The sequence below is a fragment of the Colius striatus genome, chromosome 17 (assembly GCF_028858725.1).
Source record: "Colius striatus isolate bColStr4 chromosome 17, bColStr4.1.hap1, whole genome shotgun sequence".
Taxonomy (NCBI): Eukaryota; Metazoa; Chordata; class Aves; order Coliiformes; family Coliidae; genus Colius; species Colius striatus.
The window spans coordinates 8,689,356-8,712,912 of NC_084775.1; the positions used below are offsets into that span (position 1 = coordinate 8,689,356).

The 23,557-nt window shown below is 38.8% G+C and overlaps 1 protein-coding gene across 15 annotated transcripts in view; it reads right to left on the reverse strand.

Moving 5' to 3' along the window:
• Positions 1-23,557, reverse strand: part of ARVCF (ARVCF delta catenin family member) — a 268,860-nt gene that overhangs the window by 67,197 nt on the left and 178,106 nt on the right. For all 15 annotated transcript variants that reach the window (XM_062010374.1, XM_062010383.1, XM_062010386.1 and 12 more), the window contains 3 exons: positions 21,922-22,080; positions 12,804-13,411; positions 6,669-7,168 (listed from right to left, as the gene is read on the reverse strand). In XM_062010374.1, the coding sequence (XP_061866358.1) occupies positions 6,669-7,168; positions 12,804-13,411; positions 21,922-22,080 (1,267 nt within the window). The remainder of the gene's footprint in view (positions 1-6,668; positions 7,169-12,803; positions 13,412-21,921; positions 22,081-23,557) is intronic.

A 23,557-nucleotide genomic window follows, 5' to 3' on the forward strand; every position in this document is an offset into this window, starting at 1 on the left:
ACTTTTGTCACAGTCTAAGAAACACATGGACTTGCTGGACCCTGTCAGTCAAGGGCAAGCATGTAGTAGCAAGGGAGTCTGCTGCTGTGCAATGATCCAGCGTGCTGGAGAACTGCCAGAGCCACCGCAGCCACCTCCAATAGAACAAAGGCAGCTATCTCGTGGGAACTCTCCTTCACACTCAGGCGTTCACTGCCACGAGTCAGAAGTGTCAAATGCCAAACGTCCTACTTTAATATCAGAGCATTATCCATATAGGGTTGTGACAGGTACCAGGTCAGGGCAGGAATTTTATCTCCATTTAAGCAGTGACTGGCACTTGGACGATAACTTCAAAGGCTGATGATTAGCAGAGCCTTGGAAGTTAAACACCACGGTGTCTCATATTCAAAGCGATCTTTACAAAACCCAGGCATCTGTTCTGACTTAGGAGGCCATATTAATTAATAAAGAAACTCTGAGGCACACAACAGAATGAACACCAGAATGTTTCTTTCAGTCTTTTTCTAAAACCATACAAACATGTTTCTTTTTTTGGCCTATTGCCCTTGCTTTCCACAGACAACACATTGTATGAGATTTTTATGACCTACTTTTTCTAGCTTTCAAACAAGACTGTATAGGTGGCACGTGAATTAATTTTCCCTTTGTATGCATTACAATAAATCACCCATTGTCACTGCTAAACACCAAACAATGATGTGTGGTTTTGGCTGGGGTAGAATTAGTTTTCTTCATAGTAGTTATTATTGGGCTATGTTTTGGATTCGTGCTGCAAACAGTGTTGATAACTCAGGGATGTTTTTGTTACTGCTGAGCAGTACTTAAGAGTAAAGACCTTTTCTGCCTCTCAATGCATAAGATAGGAAGTCATCACCTCTGAACACACTCTTCTGCTATATTCTCATTCACCAGTAGTTATTTGAGGTGAGTAAATGCAAATAGGACTCCAAAGTACTCTAAGTAGACTGTGACACTGAAAACAGCACTAACCTGTCAATCCACCACACACAGGTCAGCTTCAGGATGCTAGCAACCCCATCCAGATCAAGACAACTACCTGCCCCTAACAAAAGCAACTCTTAGACATGCTCATCCAGAATTTTAATTATAAGGCCAATTGCAATTTATGCAATAAACCATTTTGGACAAAAGTATTTTGACTGTCCATCTCATTGAGTGGCTACAAGAGAACGGAGATGCCTTTCCTACATCTTCCTTGGAAAAAAACCCCAATCCAACAGTTTATAGGCTTTCCCATTTCTCATCCATCTTCCATCTCTCCAATGTTTCATACAAAACACCAATAAACCATGAAGAAGACGTTAAAAAAAGGAACAAACTCTTAAAACCATAAAAAAGGTCAAAACATCTAAACCTATAATATTCTCCTTGAATGTTGCATGAGAAAAAAACAAAAAGAATCCCTCTGTTGAACTATATTCAGTGAAGAAAAATGCATAGCACTTAACCAAAGGTAGTCCAAGATAACCAGGGATGAAGGAATCTTGTGGTTTCAAAGACACAGAAGAAATCCTCAGATTTGACATTGACTTCATTGGGAAAATATTCCATAAGAAAAGGCACAGAATATAAGCAGTTAGAATACATTTTTCTTATTCAAAATTATGAAAAGAGGTCTAAATCCAAGCATCCTTTCAGCTCTTTAGGAAACAAATTCTACAGAAAAGAAACTGATAGTGACAGCCACAGAAACTTAAAAAACTCAAAGTGAACAAACTTCAGATCTGACTATAGGTTTTAGCTGTGTAAAACAACATCTGAAGGAAAAAGAAAATCCCTATAAATTTGCCACCCACCTTTAAAAATAACTCCCTGTCTCTATTAGTGTAACACACTAATCATCTAACTAGCTGGAAACCTCCAAGTTTAGTCAATTCAAATGAATAGCACTCAAGAGGAATCAAGCCACTAACAGCAGAAGGGAAATGAATTTACCTAAATTTTCCATATTCTTCCACTACAAATATTTGCCTTTTTAACCACACATTGCATGAATTTTGAGACTAAAAAAACCAAGACAAACCATTACTTCTGAGAGGATGATTACAATTATGATCAATCTTTATTCATAATACTATTTGTAATACTTATTTCTAACTACAGCCATTCTTTCTACTCTTAGCATCAGCATGTTAAGCAGGAACAGTAGCTACAGTTTTTAATCTCAAAAATACTTATTTCTGCAAAAATATAGTAAAATAGAAATATAACTGAATATAAAAATATAATAAACCAGTAAACATAACTATATGATTTATACAATGTTAAAGTCATTAGTGCCACAGCTATAATTTCTTAAATCTCTGCCTCTGGAGTTGTGAAAGATTTCTAAAGAAATTCTGGCAGAACACATACACAATGTTACCTTCTAAAATCCAGGGGAAATATTTTCCTGCTATGCTTGCTTAGTTGCAAAAATCCAATGTCACCAAGAAATTAGAATCTGTTTAACTCTTTATTTATGATCCACATCAATCATTTACTGTCTGGAAAAATAAAGCACTCTGCATTGTATTCACCAAGGACTTCCTGCATGGTGGCCCTGTATGCATTTAACAGACTTGTTTGTACTATTCTAAGTTCTGAAGATAGGAGCTGTGCTTCTCCAAGTTAAACTGAGGTCAAGTTGAGAACCTCAACATGAACTACTGTGTAGCAGGATACACAACAAAAAAGTACCTTCTCCTGACAAGCCTCCCAATAGAAAAAATGAAAGGAGTAAGCTCATTAGTAATCAGAAAGTTCCAGACAGCATGGTACTTCTAAAACAAGTTAGTGTCTGATCAGCTGACAGAATATTAGGATACACAAATGCCCAGGAGGTATGAATTCTGGGCAAGCTGATCAATTCCGCAAGTTTCTATTATAGTATTACATCAAAATATTTCCTCTGCAGAGCATTTTGAAGGTCAATCATTTTGCAATTAAAATCACTTAGGCAACATGGAGCATCAGGAAAATCATGCTCTGCATCACTTAAAATCAGTGCAACATCATTAACAACAAAGTTGCTTTCACTGTTCTTACAAAGAACAAAATTATTCATTAAGTCTACCAACTTCTGATTGCTTTTCAAAGAATATAATAGAATTTTGTTCTTGCATATCAGATGGGAACATTTCCTTCACAAAAACCCCTTATCACTGAAGGCAAAACTTTTGCAGCTTTCCCAATCAGAACAGATTAATTCCTTATCAGCCTAATCCTCATTTCTCTCAGTTTCTCAAGAAAATGATCCATTCCAAGTTCAGCAGTACAGCTCCAAGACTAGAAAGGGATGCAAGGAAGAATTCTGATGAACAATCCTCATCATAAGTCTACTCATTACTTATCTATGGACACTAACAGTTAAATCAAGATTTTTTCAGTGCAGTAAATGGGAGACATTTTGTACACACTTCTAAAAGAAAGTGAGATCTGTGGTATTTTGTGAGTGTATCTTCAGTTTTGAAGATACCATTAAACATTGCACAGATCTGTCTTACTTTGAGTGACATCATGTTTTAGTGCCATTTGCAGGTATATCAAGAATGTCTGATAAAACAGAGATGACATTAACCAAGAAAGAGTTTTCAAATTCTGCAAAAAAATCAATGCTATCTGAAAGAAAAAAGCTACAGACTTGCTTCATCTGGCAGTAGTGTTGTACCAGTAGAAAAAAGCTGAGTATAAACCTGCATGTTAATCTGTTTGTCTAATTTGAGCTCTCCAAAACATATATTCTCTAAAGTAGTCAAGTGAACACACTTCTTACACATCAAGTCTCACTCATTCAGCACTGTCACACATCTGATTCTTCTCTCATGCTCCCTTGCCACTGCATCTACCTCATATAGGTTTTTAACATATTGGTAAGGCTTTTTTCTCCACTCCATTAACCCACTGACCAGACCAGCTGGCTGGCCTGATTCATACTGTTCTGGACAGCTGTGGCTGCTGCATCAGACCATCAAATAAATGAGAGGCCATGGAGCTGTACCAAAGCCAAAAACTGACTCCCAAAATTAGATGAGAATGATTCTCTCTTTTGCCAGAAAGCATTCTCCGCAGTTGCAAATAACATGTCTTATTGTATGCTCCCTCGTTACCTCCTGTCCTGCAGACAGGCAGTCCCCCACAGCCAAAGAAGGAAGACTGAAAGTGCTCTTAAATTCAGACATCTGACCTCTTTAAATTTCTTAAAATCACTTAAATTTCCTTGGAAATCAAAATTATTTTATTAGTTGTCCACATCTAGAATGGCCAACTGATGGTTATTGTTCAGTTTTTGAAAGGGAGTCAGTATGGACTTAAAGAACTATTAAACCACAGAAAAATCAATGTGTCACACCAAACCTCAATTTGCAGCCCATTAAAAGAAATAAACAGGCAAACTGCATATGCTGTTGGCTTTTCTTCCCCCACTCCGACCCTCCTCCCCCCCCTTTTTTTTCATTGCTACAGAAGTCCCAGACATTTCAATCCAGACAGAATAAAAGACTTTCATGACAAAGGTAGGGAAAAGTACCCCGATAGGAACTCAAGTTATCTACCACAACAACATTGGAATTGTGATCTGAGTTTCTGAGGCTGCAAAACACTGTCCTTTTGTAGTAGTCCTGGCTGAATGCTCCACTGCACTTCAAGCTGCCTCTTGTTTCTCTCTGCTGACTTCTGGAGCTCATTTTTCAAATAAACAATTCCACATTATCAGCAGAGACTTTGAACCCTGACTGCAAGTACACCAGCATCAGTCAGAGGCATTGCTGAAATACTCTTCTGTATTGATGCTTGAATGTCTCATACCGGATCTGATGCTATCACTTTAGAAGTGGAATGAAATTATTCCTGGTTAGGTGGCAATTAAATGCACATCATCTGTTGCTGGACATCTGTTCAGGTTAATGCCCTCAGTATTCCTGGTGTTCCTCAGTAAGGGAAAATAAAGAACTGAAATAGCAAAAAACTGAAGTGGAATAAAAATGCTACCTTTAATTAGCAGGAGCTACTGTCAAATAAAATGCATTTGAACTGTAAAACTAATTAATCAAGTGGAAATCAAAGCAATCACCATTTAGAGTGAAAGGTGAAAACATTTGGTTTGGTTTGGCCATCTCTAAAGTGGCTAATTACTGCTCAGCATTATAGTGCTACTCCTTCACAGAAAATTATAGATTGGCTTCTTATTTCAAACTAAAGAAACATTTCTTCCTCCTCAGCATCCCAGAAATGAATTTTGAGTAAACTAGAACAGTAAATAAACAGATATGCTTTATATTGAAAAAAAGTCTACCATCATACTACATGAGTGTGACAAATGGAACATAAATACCAACAAATGGAACATAAATACCATTTTGGAGTTTCCGTGTTAAGAATGAAAGCACAGACAGCAATCAAAGCTGGTTTCCAGCTCACCGGTAAAGGACTAGAGAAATATCCTTGCTAGTTTCTACAGTGTATATTTATATCTCATTTGCTACATATCCTATAAAGGCTGAGAAAGAGTTGGAACACTCAAGTTCATCTCAGAGAATTATGATTACCAGTAAAAAACTGAGAAACTACCATAGTTTGAGGTCATTATAGAATTATGATATTTACTTCTAAAGACTTGACTCATGTCTGCCATAGAGCCTGCCTGGACAACACAACACTGATACAGCAGCTAAACCAGTTTCAGCCCTGGATCCATTTTCACACACAAAACTTTCTGAGAACTTCTGTTCTGGCACTGAAGTTGGATTCAACTGCCCTGGTTTCCATCCAAACATCCCCTGCTGCTTCTCAGAAATCTATTTCACTCATGAGTTATGGGACATTGAACAGCGTATTTCTCCTTAAATTAAGAGCTGACATACTTCACCACCCTTCTCCATTTAATGGCAGAACTTTAAAACTTGTCATGTACTTTATTATTCCTTTTTGGACGATGTCCAAGACTGAGTTTAAAAAAAAAGAGGTTGAATAATGGAGTTTTAAGTGACTGGAAACTCCCTGCAAAGTATACACAAACTCAGTAACTTCAAAATGCAATGTTCCCTTTTCTGTTGACTGTAACAAGCAAACTATCTGTCCATAGCATCTCAATAGCAGACTCTCATTACTCTCATTAAAATCTGATTTTTCCACCCCAGAAGTGTTGCAACTTTATACACAGCCTCAGAGGCCCCAGCACCAGGGGCTGAAAACATTCCTGAAGAGGCTGACTGTCCTATCAATATGAAACAGTGAAGACATGGCAGCAGCATTGTTTTATAAGATATTAACAAGGAAAGTTTTAGATTAGCATATCTTACCTCATGATTATAACATGCTGAGGGCAACCACACTACAAATTACCTGTCAATGAAGTTGCTATAACTCATTTAGGCTTCAGTGAACCCAACCACATGCAGCTGCATGCTACATCCAAGAAGCATCATCCATCTCAGCAGCCAGAGAAGCCTGAGTGTGCCATAGACACAAATGATCTCCATTTCCTCCTGAAGGGCACATTTGCCTTTAGCTGCAGCATGTCTGTGGCGGGAGAATGCCTAAGAAGCAGCTGCAGCCAGCGATCAAGATTCTCCTTCAATGCTCTAATCTCGAGAAATGCTGTTCCTGAGGCTGAAAGAACACTTCTAAAGAATAATGCATTAAAAACCAAAACTACAGACACTGACCTGTAATTAGCTCTCTGACTTCCATGTCATTTGTTTTTCGCAACAGTCTGATCAAGGCAGGGATCCCATCACAGTTCTTTATAGCCACCTTGTTTTCGTTATCTTTCCCATAGGAGATGTTTCGGAGAGCCCCACAGGCTTTACGATGGACCTCTGGCTTTGGATGATCAAGCAGGCCCACCAAGATGGGGATCCCTTTCAGGTGCCTCACGTCCTTTTTGATTTTATCATTCTCATAGCACAAGTGCTGCAAGTAGGCTGCGGCGTTAGACTTGACGGGATCAATAGGGTGGCTGAGCATGGCAATTACTTCGGGGAGGTCAGGGTCCCTCCACCTGGGGTCCTTACGGATGCTGTCAATAGAGGGGGAGCGCTTCCCCAGACGGTCAATGCTAGCCATGCTTCCCCTCTCTGGCTGTGCCAGTGGTGCTGCGTAGCCACCATGAAGGTAAGGTATCCTCTCTTCAACCATCTCTGTCTCGATGGGGTCATCGTAGCCCCTGTAAGAAGCAACAGTTCCAAGAGAAAGAAAAAGGGTGTGTGAAAAAAAGAAGTACATTTAAACACTCTCTACCTCTGAGTCAGTGTGGAGACTTCAGCTCTGAGCAAGCTTTTTAATACCACAAATACCATTAGGGGCAGCATGTTTACACTATCATATAATTTATTTGTAATAACTTGAAAATTCATGATAGCTGAATACTCAGCAGTGATGAGACTACAGCCCAATATTTGGCTAGCGACAAAGTGATGGCAGAAAATGCCAACTCAAACAGATAGGTTTAATATTTTGGTCACTTCGCAAACCAATTATTATAGAGCTAGATTACATTTAGCAGGAAACATTGAGCTTTATTGATGCTGCTAATTCTGCAACCAAAACTCTAACTGAAGGCACTCAAGGTGTGGGCAGAGATCACAGACATTTGTCAGTGAGTCTGATAAGTTCCACTACATCTCCATGTTGACGTTCACACAAGTATACTAAACTCATCAATACACATACCAATGTCAAAGAATGAACCAAAGTCCTAAATCCAAGTCTACCTTCTACAGAATCCTTTGGAATACAGGTAAGAAGATAGGGTCAAGAGACCTACATCTAAGTTACAACATGAATAAATTTGCTGGACATGCAAAACAAGTGCAGTATGCAGTATTTGTTTTTGAGAGTCACTCATGAACTTCATCCCTTACTCAGAGCTTGCACATAGTGATCCAGTGGTCTCAGATTCTTCAGTTTTACATGTGAATAAGTCCATAAGGCAACACGAGGACTTATACCTAACAGTTAAGAACTCCCAGCCTTCAGCTTTGCAATCTATTCTCTCTCAGGCATACAACCACCTTGCCAACCTGGCTGAGAAGGACCGAGAGCTGAAGTGACTAACTGGAGAGTGGAATCAAAAGTCCAATTAATATCACTGTTCAAAATGTCAAGTCTAGAAAATTTTTCATCCTCCCTTCCCTCTAAAACTACTCTTAACAGATGTTAACACAAACTGTTAGTGGCTTGGGGTATTTTTTCTGGTTGTGTTTGTGAGTTTGGGGTTTTTTTTTAACAGCATCAGCTTTTTGTCCCACTCTTTTCCTGGATGGATGAGCTACTATCTCAGTATTGTTATCTCACTCAAGTAGTTTTAGCTGCTACAAAATAACTCTTAGAAACTTTCATTTTAAGCACTGACTGACTGATGTTACTGAACAATTTCTGATGGCAAGCTGAAGGAAGTACAGACCATTAGAACTCAGGAAGAAAATGGAGCTTGCTGTTATCCCAAAGGAACTGCTAATTTAACTAGACTCTGAGGAGAAGAGCAACTGGAGGTGGAGACTGAACTCCATCTCTTACAATTAACATTTTTAATGTTAAAAGCACCTCTGACTTTAAGCTGCTTTAATTGCTTTTCTAAACCATAAACTGAAAGAATGAAGATGGGCTGGGATCCAAAACTCAATGAATCTGAAGAAATCCTTTTATCGATGCATTTATTTGTGTATGTGGAATTCAGTACTTGCTCTACACAGCAATTCACAATGCTGGACAGACATTTTACTTTCTGTTACAGGTCAAAATTGTTTCCATCAATCCAAGAAGTAACAACACTGAAAGTATTTACTTTTGTGCATGTAGACAGGGTAATATATAGAAGTAACATATAGAAGGAATAAAAAAAGCCCTTAATTACTTAAACAAAAATCTGGCTTTATATATGCAACTTTGAGATAACCATCATTAAAACTACAACAAAAACTCATTTCTCACTCATTCTCATGCTAAATTCTTATTGACTGCATAAAGTATCAGCAGGTTAATTTTCATAACTGCCCTCTGCACAGCTGTTGCTTGCTTGAGTGTAGCTTGCAATTTGGCACACTTCACTCCTGTGAGCTGCCCTGTGCTGTATCCTCTCCTCTGTGCCACACAAAGCTCCTTGGTTTCATTACATTTGTCTCAAATAAAACTTAACTCTGAAGACTTCAAAATGCAACACTATCATGACAAGAGAGAGTGCCAAAAAACTCTTGTGGCAACAGTATTAACTTTGAAAAACTGTCAATCACCAGTTATCAAACAAGAATGTGAACATCTGAAGTAAAAAAACAGTCATTAAAACAAAGAAAAAAAGGAAGATCACAATCCAGCCTCCTACTTGTAGGGTTTTGTTTGTTTGGAGTTTTTTGTTTGGTTTTGTTGTTTTTGTTAGGGTTTTCTTTGGGTTTTTTTTTTTTTTAACACAAAATATTTTTCTTCCATTGTTCCAATACAAAGCTACTCATGCACCAAAGACTGGCAGTAGGTCTTGATGATCCTTGCCTTGGATGATCCCTTCTTCCGATCAAATCCCCAGGATGTAGCATTGGGGTAGGATAGGATATGGGAAGATGCTAAGTGTTTCATACTGCAGAGAAGCAGTGGCATTCCTGAGTGCCATAGGTATGGGAGCTGTGGATGACTTAGAATCCACCAGCTACTGCTCTGTGGTGACCACAGCACAAACTGCTGGCCTCTTCCCCACAGCACAAGCAAAACATCCTTAAGGAAACAGATCCTGAATGGCGACTTGAAAAAAGTTGTCATTTTCATTCAGTTCCTTTCTAATATGAACCATTTACTTCATGCAACTGTTCCTGCCAATCTCAACCTGAATCTGCTAGACCATCTCCTTAGGGAAAAAAACTGGACTGCACATTTAACCTGACCATTTTAGTACAAAGACAGCTACTTTGAAACAAGACAGTTTCTTCCAAGGATCTGTAGATAAAAGGAGTAACACACGAAACGCTATTGCTGAAATAAGCCCACATAGCTCAGATCCAACATGTCTGTAGGATAAAACACTGTAAGAGACACCAGTTAATGCATCAGTAACAAAACCCAATGGCTTTATCTGGAAACAAAGATAATACCTGGACACTTGAGTCTTCAAGATCCTGAATAATTATCTAGGAAGTCTGAGATCTTGATATGAACTTAAGAGTTGTACAAGAAAGCTGAGATTCACATGACTGAACACAGTGATCAAATCTCAAGAAGGTAAAAAGAACCTTTTTAAAAAAAGGGGTGAAGAAAGAAAAAAAACCCTCAGAAAAACCCATTCATTGTCATGGATTTGTGTGGATCCACTTTTTGTTTGGTAATAGGGGGAGGGAGCTGCAGTGATGGTCCCAGTAAGCAGTTCCCAAAATATCTCCTGGCTCTGAGGTGGACCCACCTCCATCACCTCTGCAATCATTATTTAAGAATCAAAATCTGAGCCAGAAGAGAAGGTAGAGGAGTGCTACAAGATGGAGGTGACTGTGCAGAAGAGGAAGGAAGGAGCAGTGCCAGACTGGAGACTCCTCTGCAATCTGTGGCAAGAATGCAGGATGTCCCCCTGTAACCCATGGAGGGCAATGGCAAGACTGAGAGCTACCAGCAGCACTGTGTGAGGAGGTGGCCATGGTGCAGGCTGTGCTGGAGAGCCTGTGGTCCCAGACACCCAACACAGGAGGTGGAGAGGAGCTGCAGCCCTCAGGATGAACATGACAGAACAGCCTGTGCAGGGCTGTGTGAGTTTACTGGTAAGAAAATGAGAGAGTAACTTCACTTTCTGCAGTGAGTTAGCTGACAGAAGAATTACAAGGTGTCCAAGCTGAAAGTTGATGTGACATCGAATATCATCTAACAGTGGTGATGCTACACCTAATCTCCAGAAACTTTCTGAAATAGCAAGTGTCATAAATACATCACATCGATTTTATAATTTTCACAAGGAGTAACTTTAAAAAAACCTAGGAAGGAACAAGCAAATCATAATGACTCTCATCTAGTACAAAGCACTATTTGTAGCCTTTAGTTTATTACAGATCATTAGCATATCTGAAATGCAGGTTTATTGAATTGCTCAAGTATGTCTTTGAAATGTCAAAAAGTAGCTACTTATGAAGAGGTCTTCTTAACAATCTTCTTACATTCTCACCAGCTGAAGTCTGATGCCACAGTCAGCCTAATTACTTGTCAAAGCCTCTTGATCATATTAAATACTGAAAAAAACTCACAACAAAAGAAATGTAAAACAAAAATTGTGAATTGGTCCTATCCAAACTGCAAGGAACAATAAATCAAAGGGATGTTGTAAGAGAAAAAAAAAACACCAAAAAAACTTTAAAAATGCTAATAGGTAGGTTCTGAGAATACATTTAATTATTCATTGTGCATATAGTTTGACAAATGTTAATAAAAATTTAAAAGCATTGCTGCCTGCTTTTAACAAGAACTGTAAACTTGATTAGATGCAAGGGAGCACCAATTCAAGTTTGAAAGATTGACCAGTATTTAGGCACCCACTGTCTGCAGGTCTTCCCTTTAGCCTCAAAAAATGTTGACAGGTTTCCACTGCTTGGTAAACGTGCAGGATGAAACATATCACAAAGGACTTAAAGGAGTCTGTAGGAGACAGGCCTTGATACCTTTTGGGTTTTTTTAAATGTAGGTAAAAGTTTGCAGGTATTTGATTCCATATAACTTTAAAATAAACTTTGAGAAATGTGAAGGATAATAGTGCTATGAAAGTAAACCATGACTGACAAAGCCTTCAGTCAGAAGTATTAAGCCTGAAGAACACGTGCACATACAGAGGCAGATGCATTCCAGACTCTTTACAGCTCTGAAAGCTACTGTAAAAGAAAATAATGAGGAGTAAAATCAAATCATGAAGATATGACTTCATGCAGGCACATGTAAAAGTTCATACACTGCTTGGAAAACAAAATACAAAAGGTTTTCATCTTCACTCTCAGAGGACAAATTTCAGCTGAGTAATAAATTAACTCTCTTCCTGAGCTTGCTTTCTTTTTTTCCCCCTGCAAATACAAGAACTGATAGCTGTAAGCCCAGCATAAACAGCTAATATCAGAAAAAATATCATAAAATAGAACACTCTCAGAAAGGAGATTGAGACAGAAGTAATTTGTGACTGGTAACTTTAGTTACATGAAATGGAACACAGATGGTGGTATATCCCCTATATGTAGACAGAGGACAAAACAACAGTCGGGTCTTACAAAACTATGAAGTACTTCAGTGAGGTTCAGCACAACCTGATCGTGTAGCTGAGGGTGTGCAGTTAGCACATTATCAGGAGCTGAGGCTGTCCAATTCTTCACAAAACAGCTTTTTATATAACAAGGAATCCCTTCACCACCAGGCATCAGCTTGTCTGCAACCCCAACCAGCTGTTCAAAAATTTTGTTTGGCAGATGTGCACATATCTACACCTGTCAGAAGATTCATAGATTACAAAGCCCTCTTTTCACCTTGCTAGTGTGGGATGGCTCTGGAACAACACAACACAGTTACAAATCTTTTAGGTCGAGAAAGAAAAAGTTAACAGTCCTCCTCTACAAGATCCTCTCCTCCTTACTGAATTCAACCTGCACCAAGGAGCCCAGAAACACATTAAAAGAGTTCTTCAGTACTGTCCTCACTCCATTCTATATTTCAAATGGGCTTTGCAGCCATTTACGGGCTAATGAAACCATGGGTTCCACCTGTTTTTCTGTCAACTAATTCCAGAATCTACAGGTCCCTTAAGTTTTCAAAGCAGCAAAATACCTACAGATTAGCACTGTAAAAAAACAGATGTTTTTTACCTTCCTTTGTGAGGTCTCCCTCTCTCTGGCACACCTGCAGATGTCCTCCGGTTCACAGTGGAGTAATCAGGATCCAGTTCATACCCTTCATCATCTACTCCAAGGCTGCGGTTATCATCTTCCAGTCCATAGGGCTCTGGCTGGAAACGTTCTGGCTGAGAGCGGTTTAAGTCAACATTGCTACCCACTGGCACCTGAGGCTGGGCAATAGGACCATAGTTGTCCCTTCTGCTTGGCAAAGTGAAGCTACCATCATCTGGCCTGTAACTGTTTCCTGGCACATAGGCGTAGCGAGGACGGTAGTTGACACCACGAGACAAGCTGCCGTAGTTATCAGATAGATCTCCGTAGCCATCGTGACCAATATAAGGGCGATACTGGCCTTCGTGGCTTTCAGGGTAAGAATCGTTGTAGCTGTTGAAAGATCTGGTTAACGTGGACGATGCTTGTGGCGTGATGTACCGCTCCCCATTCTTCATGTACCTTCTGTCTATTGAATCTGTGTAGCTGCCCATGGGAGATGAGCCATCCATTGATGGCAGGCCATCAGGCCCAAGGGGCACCTGACGCACTGTTCTGGTGGTGACTGTTTTGACCATTTTAGTAACCTGTGAAGAAGTAGAAAATAAATATGTTTATTTTCTCCTTGCTGCACAACATCAAGAGACACCCAGGGAGCTAGAAACAGTAAAACAGAGAGATCACAAAGCCTGTTGAATGGAAGCACTGGTGTACTCATGAGTACACCTATTAGGATTTAATAGTTAAAAAAATATATTTCTGTAAGAAGCTGAAAAGACAGGTCATGAAGCCAGTTAAGTGCACTTTAGGGCTTATACCACCATGTAAAAACCACTGTAAGCAACGTCACAGTACATGGAAACAGTACAAAGTCATCACAAAAGTCTAGTTTGTGCAAAATATTTTCAGGAGATGTCTTTACTAGAGCAAACTCTATCATGTTGAGGAGCCACAGCCGATTTATTACCATAAATACCATGTCACATTCTCTAGCTTCACAGAATGGTGGGGGTTGGAAGGGACCTTTAAAGATCATCTAGTCCAACTCCCCTGCAGAAGCAGGTCCACCTAGATCAGGTCACAACCTTATACATATATAACATATATATATATCTGTTTTCTTCCTCTAAATCACATTTCAACACAAATAAAACTAGACTATTCCACATAACCGACAATAACTGGAAATGCTCAGTATCCAGACAGCACTTGCATTCAGAGTTTCTTGCTAAAGGGTGGGAACAAAGACTCCTCAAGAGTTTCTGAGAATGTTCTGCCTTCGTGGCAAAGGTCTGATTATCTGCCTAAACAGCAAAAGACAAAAGACACTACTATTTACAAACTAGCAAAGAGTCTTCTGATTGGGTTGCTATCTGGGGTTCATAAATTTCAGTACCATCTTCAAAAGTGACCAGCAAAAGCTTTTTTAGGGAGAATATGAAGTCCAGCAGAAGCCCATGGATGTTTAGTTATTGTAACACTAATCAAGTTACTTTATCCTACGAAAAGTTACCATAACCGTAGTAAATGCTGACTTTGAGCCCTTTGTTAAAAAAAAAAAACCCAGACAAGCAATAAAACAATACACCCAAAGATGAGAGGGAGAATCAACTCACCAGTGAGTGTTACACATGGAGAAGGGAGAAATACAAAACAAAACAAAGAGATAATTTTAGTTTCTAAAGCATCAGAGCCAAATAAGCATCACTAAGTGACACTTTTCTTCATACAAGCTGCAGAACCAAATGTGTACATCGACTAAAACAGTAACTCAGTGGTTAGTGGCTGTGAAGTCCAAATAGATATTTTGACCTATATCCTCTAATTTAAACATTTAGATTGGCAGCAGATTAGCCAAGCTGCTGCTAAAACAAAATAGAGTACATCCCCTGAAGCTGCTCCAGACATGTCCCCTAGACAGATGTTTTCACACAGAAACCCCCAATAGAAAAAAAATTCACCCAAACAGCATTTCTTTTCCTAGAGACATCTGTGAGCAAATGATACTTCAGCTTAATGAAGTAATGAAATCCTTCAAGACTGAAAGCAGCACAAATGGCTCTCCACCAACAGGATAATTAAAGACTGTCACGATGCTGAATAAAGCATAGCCAGGTACCAGCATGACCTTCACATCTAATTTGGGCTAGAGATGAAAGAATTCTCCTCTTCAATCCAAAGGGATTTCCTTAGCATGCAAACATCAGGAAAGATGTTAGCTTCCATGCCTCCAAACTGACTTCTTTTTCCCCTTTTTTTTCCTGTTTGAAGTCCCTATTTTAATAACTAAGAGAAACTAGAAACTAAATATTTATTTTATGACAGTCCAACAGCAGGTTTTGCTTACTACCTGTGCACAATACTTTGCTTTCCATTCAGCTACTGTGATGGCATTTAGAAAACTAGACAGCATTTAGGGAAGAAAAAGAGCTGCCGAAGGTTAGAGTAGCTTGTTGTAAGGTGGATATACACAGCAACACAACTCAGTGTTCTCCTAGTGAAGTCTGAAATAATAGTTTTATTCAAAATGGTATGTTCACAAGTGATCTTCTAAGAGCAGAAAAAGCAACATTCCCGAGGTCTGAAACATACAGGTTTAGCAGAGCAACAACAAAATTGGAGCAAAGTGCTGAGCCTTCGTGTATTCAAATTTGGGAACCAGTTACCAGGAGTAACAGGAAGGTAGCATTTCAACAGTTTGATGAATCAGAAATTGATACTTTTGTCCAGGAAAGAACAGAGACAGCTTTCTAGATGCCAAAAAGAGCAATCATATAACCTCACAATGCCCTTTCTCAGTACTATTCAAAAGCAGACAGATATTTAAAAACTAACTTCAAGTTTTACTTTGCAAGACGTAAGTTGCTGTACATGCAGAGTTGTCATGTGTCACTTGCCATGAAGCCGTCAAGATCAGACAATGGAAGATATCCAATACACCATGTGTGGCTGCAGCAACAGCATGAAGGAAGGGAGAGGCTTTTGCCTGTAGGATCCTTGGACAAAGGCTTTGCAGAGGTGGTATTGCTGCTTTATGTCTTCAAACAGCATTCCTGCTGCCAATTCTGGACTCTTGCTCATTTTTGACTGGTTAATTTTTATTTGTAGAATCATTGTTATTGTCAAACAGGATGAGGTGACAACACATAAACATCACAATTGTTTAAAAATATTCATTACATGTACACAAAAAAGACAAGTGGAATTTCAGAACACTGAAAGTCAATTCCTAGACAACTTCTTACATACTAGTTACACTTAATGAGATTCTCACAATTCACTGGCACTAGACTGCGTATTTACAGAGTTTTTTTAAATGACCAACACTGAATACAGGAGATGAATTTGCAATTTTTCCCAATTTACCTTGATTTTCCCGTCTTCCTATCATAGACAAGTTCTCAATAGCCATGGCTAGTCAAAAAGACACATTTCATGTCAGCCAGCACATATTTACAGTATAAGCACAGCTTCATCTGTGGTTTTTTTCTGAATGTTTCTATTAATGAATGGAAAGAATCAGGACAGAATCCCCTTGTCAGACACATCAAAAGGAACATTTCATTCCAGCACGAAAGAACACATTTTTCATAGCATGAAAGCATGTAATAGTGCTAAAGGTGTTATAGTGGGGCAATCAAACCAAGTCTTCTTATATTTTGAGAGAGAGGGAGTATTTGTACTCAAGCCTCATTTGTCAGGGGTAGGCAGTGAGACAGAAGATTTATCATGCGATAAGCAGACTTTGTTGCCTGCAGGACAATAAAGGGAAGCTTTTTAGCAGCAATTAGCCAGCACACAGAAGAAGGTCCCTTTTTTAATGTTTCCAAACACACAAAAAAAATAATCCCAAAACCTAACCAACCAAACATCTTTACTTCAGGAAATCCAGCTCAAGGGAATGTTTCACTTGTATTACTTAAAAGAACACATGCAGTCTCGAGCAGCTGGCAGCACAGCAATCTTCTCTCCCAACATTTTTGTGGTTTCCCTAATAGTGATGCATTAGCCAGAGAGAACGAAGCTATTCCAAACGGGAGTCCCAGCAGACTGTCTCATCTGAGAGACACCTGATCCTCCAGATGCACCCATTGAGAAAGATTTATTAGCATGAACTCCCCACTACAGATATACTCTAATGAAAAATTCATAGATACAAATTACTTTGAGAAAGGGTGAGTTTACTTCCTCTGTTTACTTTCCATCTCTAAAGAAACCCCGTTCAAAGACTTTTTTCAAGCCCAAGTACCAAAGGTGCTCAATTGTTTCACTGTTACAAACTTGGAGCAAGACAAAAGTCTCAGATTACTTACCTACAAAGAGATTGTCTGAGGATGCTTAAAATATATTTGCAGCTCTTTATTCCCTGTAAACTTCAGTAAAGCTTCAACCAACTTATTCAAGCCCTCTGCAACCAAAATCCTATGAGACAGTGAATTGGTGCTTTCAGTGTTGCTTTCCCTGTCCCAGAATATCATGTTCATTTCAGGCTTACTGACCATTGTTCTCCCCCCTGCCACCAGATAGTAATTTTGTTAATTAATTCCCCTGCAGACCCCATGATACCTTTTTCACTAATTCTACTTTCGCAAATAGATTTTCCAACAAAACACAAAGGAAATATTCACACTTCTGAAGCAGCTTCTGTACTTTTCTGTCTCTCATTCTTCTATTGGTCTTGAAGGATGGGAGAACAAACATGAAAATATCCAACCATGAGACTTATTAGATGCATGTGTGGATGGTTCAAGTGGATCCCTTGAAGTGCACAGTGCTCAGACACGAGGAGAAAACATGATACTGATATTTCAGATGAAGTAGCTTATCATGGTCACATGTAGTCCTTAACCAGTACCTAAAAATTGTGCCTTACATTTTATTGAGGTTGGTTTTGGTTTGCCTTTTTTTAATAAATGAAGTGCATTATAAGAGCTGACAGAGCTAAAAATTTTGTTGAAACTACGTCGCAAAACACAAAACAGATAAGAAATCCATGAAGAAAAAGCCCCAAACATTCTGACACTTTTGAGAGCTTATTTTTGAACTACGGACTGTAAGAACTCATCAGCCCAAGCAGGTTGAAGCTATTACCTTTCTATTAAATGCTGTGCAAGAACTTGCCCCACAGGTTTTCAAAACAACAGTTCAAATTTCTCCCCTTCAATTTTAAGCTTAACTTTTCACATTTTGAAAGGGCCTTCAACTTGGGCTGAAATTCATTCCTGCTCTATTACCTAATTCCCTTGAATTTTCTGGTTTTGAAGAACTGCATAGTGGGATACCTGGCAACACTGCCACCAAAGAGCTCAAACACTTTCCCATTGCTGGTGCTAGGAAGTGGAAGAAGCAGTTAATAACTTCTGGGAAATATCTGGCCTTGTTGAATATTAGAAAGCATACGGAAAATGAATGAACTACAAATTAAATGACTTGGTATATAGATTGCTTTCACAGTTTGTTATCATAAAGCATCATTTTCATTCAAGTGACCCAAATCTCTCCAATCGCTTGGCACTTCCAAGATAAAAAGGTGCCCAAAGAAAGAAAAAAGGTAGCATGAACAGACGCACAAACACACCTAATTTGCTTTACTGAGTTCTCTTGAGCCACTTACAGCCTCCCTTTAACACATGGCAGAATTCCAGCCAACAGGCAAGAAGCAGTAGTCTCTCCCCAAGGTGACTTTCACTGTTTTAGCATGATAGGTATTTGGCTTCCAAAGAGATTATAAAGTTGAAATGAAGTATTATCTGCTACATCTTTTGTGCAGTGAGTGTTATGTCGGGACTTAGTACAGTACTAAAAGAATAACAGTTTGAGGGAAATTACTCAGAGGTATCTCATCTTGAAAAGGCAGATGTTCTCTATTTAAAATATGTCAAATACTAAATTCTATTATGCCTTCTTCCTGCTTCACTGCTACAGCCATCTTCCAGAATTTGGGGAAAAGCATAGAAAAACAGTCAATGCTTCTAAACTGAAGTTGTTTACTTAATACACTGTTGAAGAGAAAAAACCTCCATAAATTATGGTTTTGAAACAATGGGGGAGGGGGGAAAACACATGAGGAGCAGCACACAGGGGCATTCACATTTACATCTTTTGCTATGCTTCAAGGGCAAAAAATTCAGAGGCATCACACTCCAGCAAGCTGAAGTTTCATACAATTTAGCAGAAATAAAAGACAATTTTCTTCCGAAGAATCCAAAATCACATACTAAATGGCACTAGATTGACTAATCCCCATATAAGCTATCCAGCAAAGAAAGCATACCTTTGGAAAACATGTCTGGTCTCTTTGGCTCTTTAAAAAACATGACCTGTGTTATTTATCCTGTCAGAGGAAGCCTCTTGTGCTGCCACTTTCTTTGCAAGACAAACACGCTGGAGATTGTGACTGGCACTGTCCAGTAGAACCTTCTAGTTTGAGATGTAATAAAAATGCTTCCTCAAAGAAGCCTAGAGCAAGCATAGCAATGTAGGGCATGAAAATCTTCATATGTATTTTGTATCAACTAATCACTGCAAAGTAAAAAACAAACAAAACCACCTGAGCATGAACCTAACCCCACTACATGTAATGACCACAGTGTGACTATCTTTACTTTAAATGTTAAAGAATGGGTTAGATATTACTGAAAATAGATGAGATTTCTCATCAAAGGAAATGTTCCTTTACAAGGATAAGAAGTATCTGCACACTAAAATCAAAGCCAGATTCATGTGGATTTGTTTTTTTTATTTACTTTTTTGGTGTTTGGGTTTTTTAAAAAGTTCTTTTTTTTCTGTTTTAAATCTGAGAGAGTACAGGAAGAGACACAGAACAGTAGATTCTGGGCTCAACAAAAAACCTGCTGCTGCACAGGGCATGCCCAGCAGAGATGCATTTGCATCTCTCATCCCAGAGGAACACTTTACTTCACGGTCCTCATCTGCACAGCAAGGTCAGAATTTTGCCACTGCACAGAGGCACCAGGAAACTTAATTTTCTCTGTAAGGCTTTCACATAAAATATGACCTATAAAAGCACTATGATGACCCCTATTAGAAGTGATAGTATGTTGATGACAACTCTTTTTTCCCATATGTAGATATAATACCAATTTTGAAGTTGGCACTACCCTTTTCTGTGGGAAGATGGAAATACAATAGGTATACCACATAGAAGAAAAGTCGCACCGTTACACTATGCCAAACACGCAGCTTTATCAGTGCCATGACTGTTTCAGACAAACTATTTCATTCCCCTTATCTAGAGACCACTGCATGGCCTCTCCTATTTTTACAGTTGTAGCTGTCCCTTTATTCCCTCACATAGCTGTGCTTACAGTCTCCTAAAACTATGCACCACTATTAGTGCACATAAAAAGGTGTCCATCACCACTGTAATTTTATCACTTCCTTCCTGTAAATAACAGTTGTTGTTCCTGCCACTTGAAAGAAAACAGCACTTCTTCCAAATAAATCACAGAGTGAATACATTATTTGAAGAGATAATTAAAATGCAGTTGGGTTCTTTTTTTTTTGGTTGGTTTATTTTTATTTTAAGATCTTCATCTCCTCCCAACAATGATTAAGTAGGTCAGTTATATTTATCATCTAACTAATTGCAACAAACATTAAATCAGATATTCAGTTTAAAGGAAAGTGTGCAGGCCCACTGACCTCAAGAAACCAAACATTCATCTACTCCAGACTGAGAATCTGATGTTCTGATAGACATCTTAGAGGACTGCAATTCTGGAACATCAGTAATCACACAGAATCTTAAGGGTTGGAGGGGACCTCAACAGATCATCAAGTTCAACTTCCTTGCCAGAGAAGGATCACCTAGAGTAGGTCACACAGGAACTCATCCAGGTGAGTTTTGAAATTCCCCAGAGAAGGAGACTCCACAACCCATCTGGGCAGCCCCTTCCAGTGCTTCCTCACCAGAACAGTGAAGAAATTCCTCTTTGTATTTCTTTGGAATCTCTTATGTTCCAGCTTATACTCATTGCCCCTTGTCATATCATTGGATATTACTGAGAACAGCCTGGCTCCATCCTCCTGACACTCACCCTTTACATATTTGTAAACATTAATGAGATCACTCCTCAGTCTTTTCTCCAAGCTCAAGAGCCACAGCTACCTCAGCCTTTCATCACAAGGGAGATGCTCCCCGTTGCTTCATCATCTTGGTGGCCATGGTAAAAATAAACACTGGTTTATACAGTAACTTCTCTTCAACTCCTTTTACCCCAAAAAGCAATTGGACAGTGTTTTGGTTTTTTTTTTTTTACATCAGTGCTGTTTAGAATCATTCAGAAGATCAAAATCTAACAAAGCCTTCGGCTCAGTTCCCAAGATGTGTTAATGTTCCACTGGTACCAGAAAAAAAATGCAAGGAAGCCATCAACACCAAGCACCTGCTCAAAAGAGATCAGTTCTCTTAGACAAAAGAACAAAAAGATATCAGGAAAATTAGAACATATGCAACACCTATAATCCAGACAAACCTGAGGTACAGGTCACTCAAGAACACACCCAGCTTTCCCCATGCATCAGGAGTAAAATTCCATTCACAGGATTGTTACAGAATTTAAATGCTATAGTTTTATTTAGATAGGATGGTTTTTTGTTTCAAAGGACAAATAATAACACACTTATTACAGATTGTAGCTAATTTCAAGTCATATGTACAAGCACATTCTGAGCTGTAAGAGCAATTTACTCCAAGAACTACCAACTCATCTGATTCTCGTATCACTGTATGTGTTTGAAGGGCAATGCTGTGAAGTGTTTCAGTAAAATAAAATGGATCTTAAAATAATAAAACAGTCTGGGAAGGAGTTCTAGTGTTTTTGTTTGATTAATCTGGATAATTTTTACTGTTTGGTTCACAGCTCCATAAACAGCTTTATCAGCACAGCAGATAAAAAGCAAACTAGACAGAGGCAGAACTGAAAAAGTCCTCACTCTGCTGGCAAAGAGAACATTCAAAATCACTGAGGACCACAACAGCATGATTGTCACCACTCACACTATTCCCTGCTATTTTTGTTTTGTGATTAGGTGGTTATCTTGCCATTTTCCTTACTGGTTATTAACCTCTCACCTTGGTTTCAGTTCTCCTTGTGGTTCCATCTTCAGAAGTGACAATAGACACATGGGAAGTGGGCGTGCCTGGGTCTTCCTCCACAGTAACTGTCTCTTCCACCATTTCTTGAGGCTCTTGCATCATTGCTATTGATGTCTGGTTACTGGGGCTTTGTTCCTAAAGAAGCAGATAAAAGATATTTAACTCTTCACCTCTGCCATCTTAGTATAAATATTGATTTCTGCTTTCTCAATTGAAAAAACATTACCCAACAACCTGCAAGTAGAGATTCAGAAAATTAAGTATTTACTGCCTTACAAAAACATGCTGAAACTATAGTGGTATCAGTAGCTTCAGCTCAGTACATGGAAATCATGTGAAAGACCTAACAAGGACTTCAAATTTACAGGCAACCTACTACAGACTAAAAGACTACTATCTTATATTTAAACCTGCATTAAGCTTTCTCTTCAATGCCTGGCATCATAGAAGTAGAATTTTTGTCTATAAGGACATTTATTCAGTTCTGCAGTGAACAGGACCACGGGCTTTCAGAGCAGTTAATTTTGCACACCATTAAAAGTTTATTTCCATTTGATAAAGTACACTCAAGTCACAGACTATAGAAAGCTATAGAACATCAGGACCTGCTATTAAACTGACACCTTTCTCAAACTGTCCAAGCCAATGATAATATTAAAAAATGGACAGCTAGAGATTAATAGCTGAATTATGTGCAATGCTACTCTTCTGACATCCTCCCTTTGCAAAGTCTGTAAGACCTAACTGGCTATAAGCACCAAACAGAAAAAGTAGATCAAAGGCTGGTTCTTGCAGGGATACTGCCTTTAAAGAAAATGCTTCTGCTGCTCACCAGCACTAACGTCTGAACTTTCCTTTTTCTTATGCAATTGTGTGTCTCAGCACAGAAATCTGAGAAGCTCCCCTTTGGTAGATGAATGTATTTCAGAACTTTCACAGCAAGTTGCCAATAAAGAATCAGCTTACATACTGAGAAATAAGACTTCTCCTCAGCATTATGAACCCTCAACTAAAATGAATGGCAGACTGTTCATTTCATTATAAGCCCTGAAGGTAACAGACTACACAGGCCTCAAAACCAAAGCAGGGCTTCTATTTGCACATCTTGTCAAACAGACACAAAGAACATTCTTTGTTAAGGAATACATAAACACACACAAATATATAAAGACATTTTCTTAATTTAACAAAAAAAAAAAAAGGAAGTAATGACACACAGCTCTTCATTGTCAAGTGAACATACTTTTCCTAAAGAAAACATCATGGCCAAATACAGTATATATGTTCTCACATCATAGCAAAACAACATGATTGGGCTGAAACTGTTGCCATGCAGGTTCTGAGTCTAATTGCACAAAGGTTCAAATACTCTCTGCCTGTGAGGAGCTGCATCACCAGAGAACTACAGCATTTTGTAATGTTTTATTTAGAAAAATTGCATTTCATCCCAGTGATGAACTTCAGATGGCCCCTTTTTCTGTGCCATGTTTTGGGGAAACCCTGAAGGGCAGTATCCCATTCCAAGTAACCTTCGGGTGCTCAGCAGGAGCAAGGCACTAAGGTGTTATTAAGCTCCACAGCTTCAAGTGTCATTTAATCTTTGCATGATCTA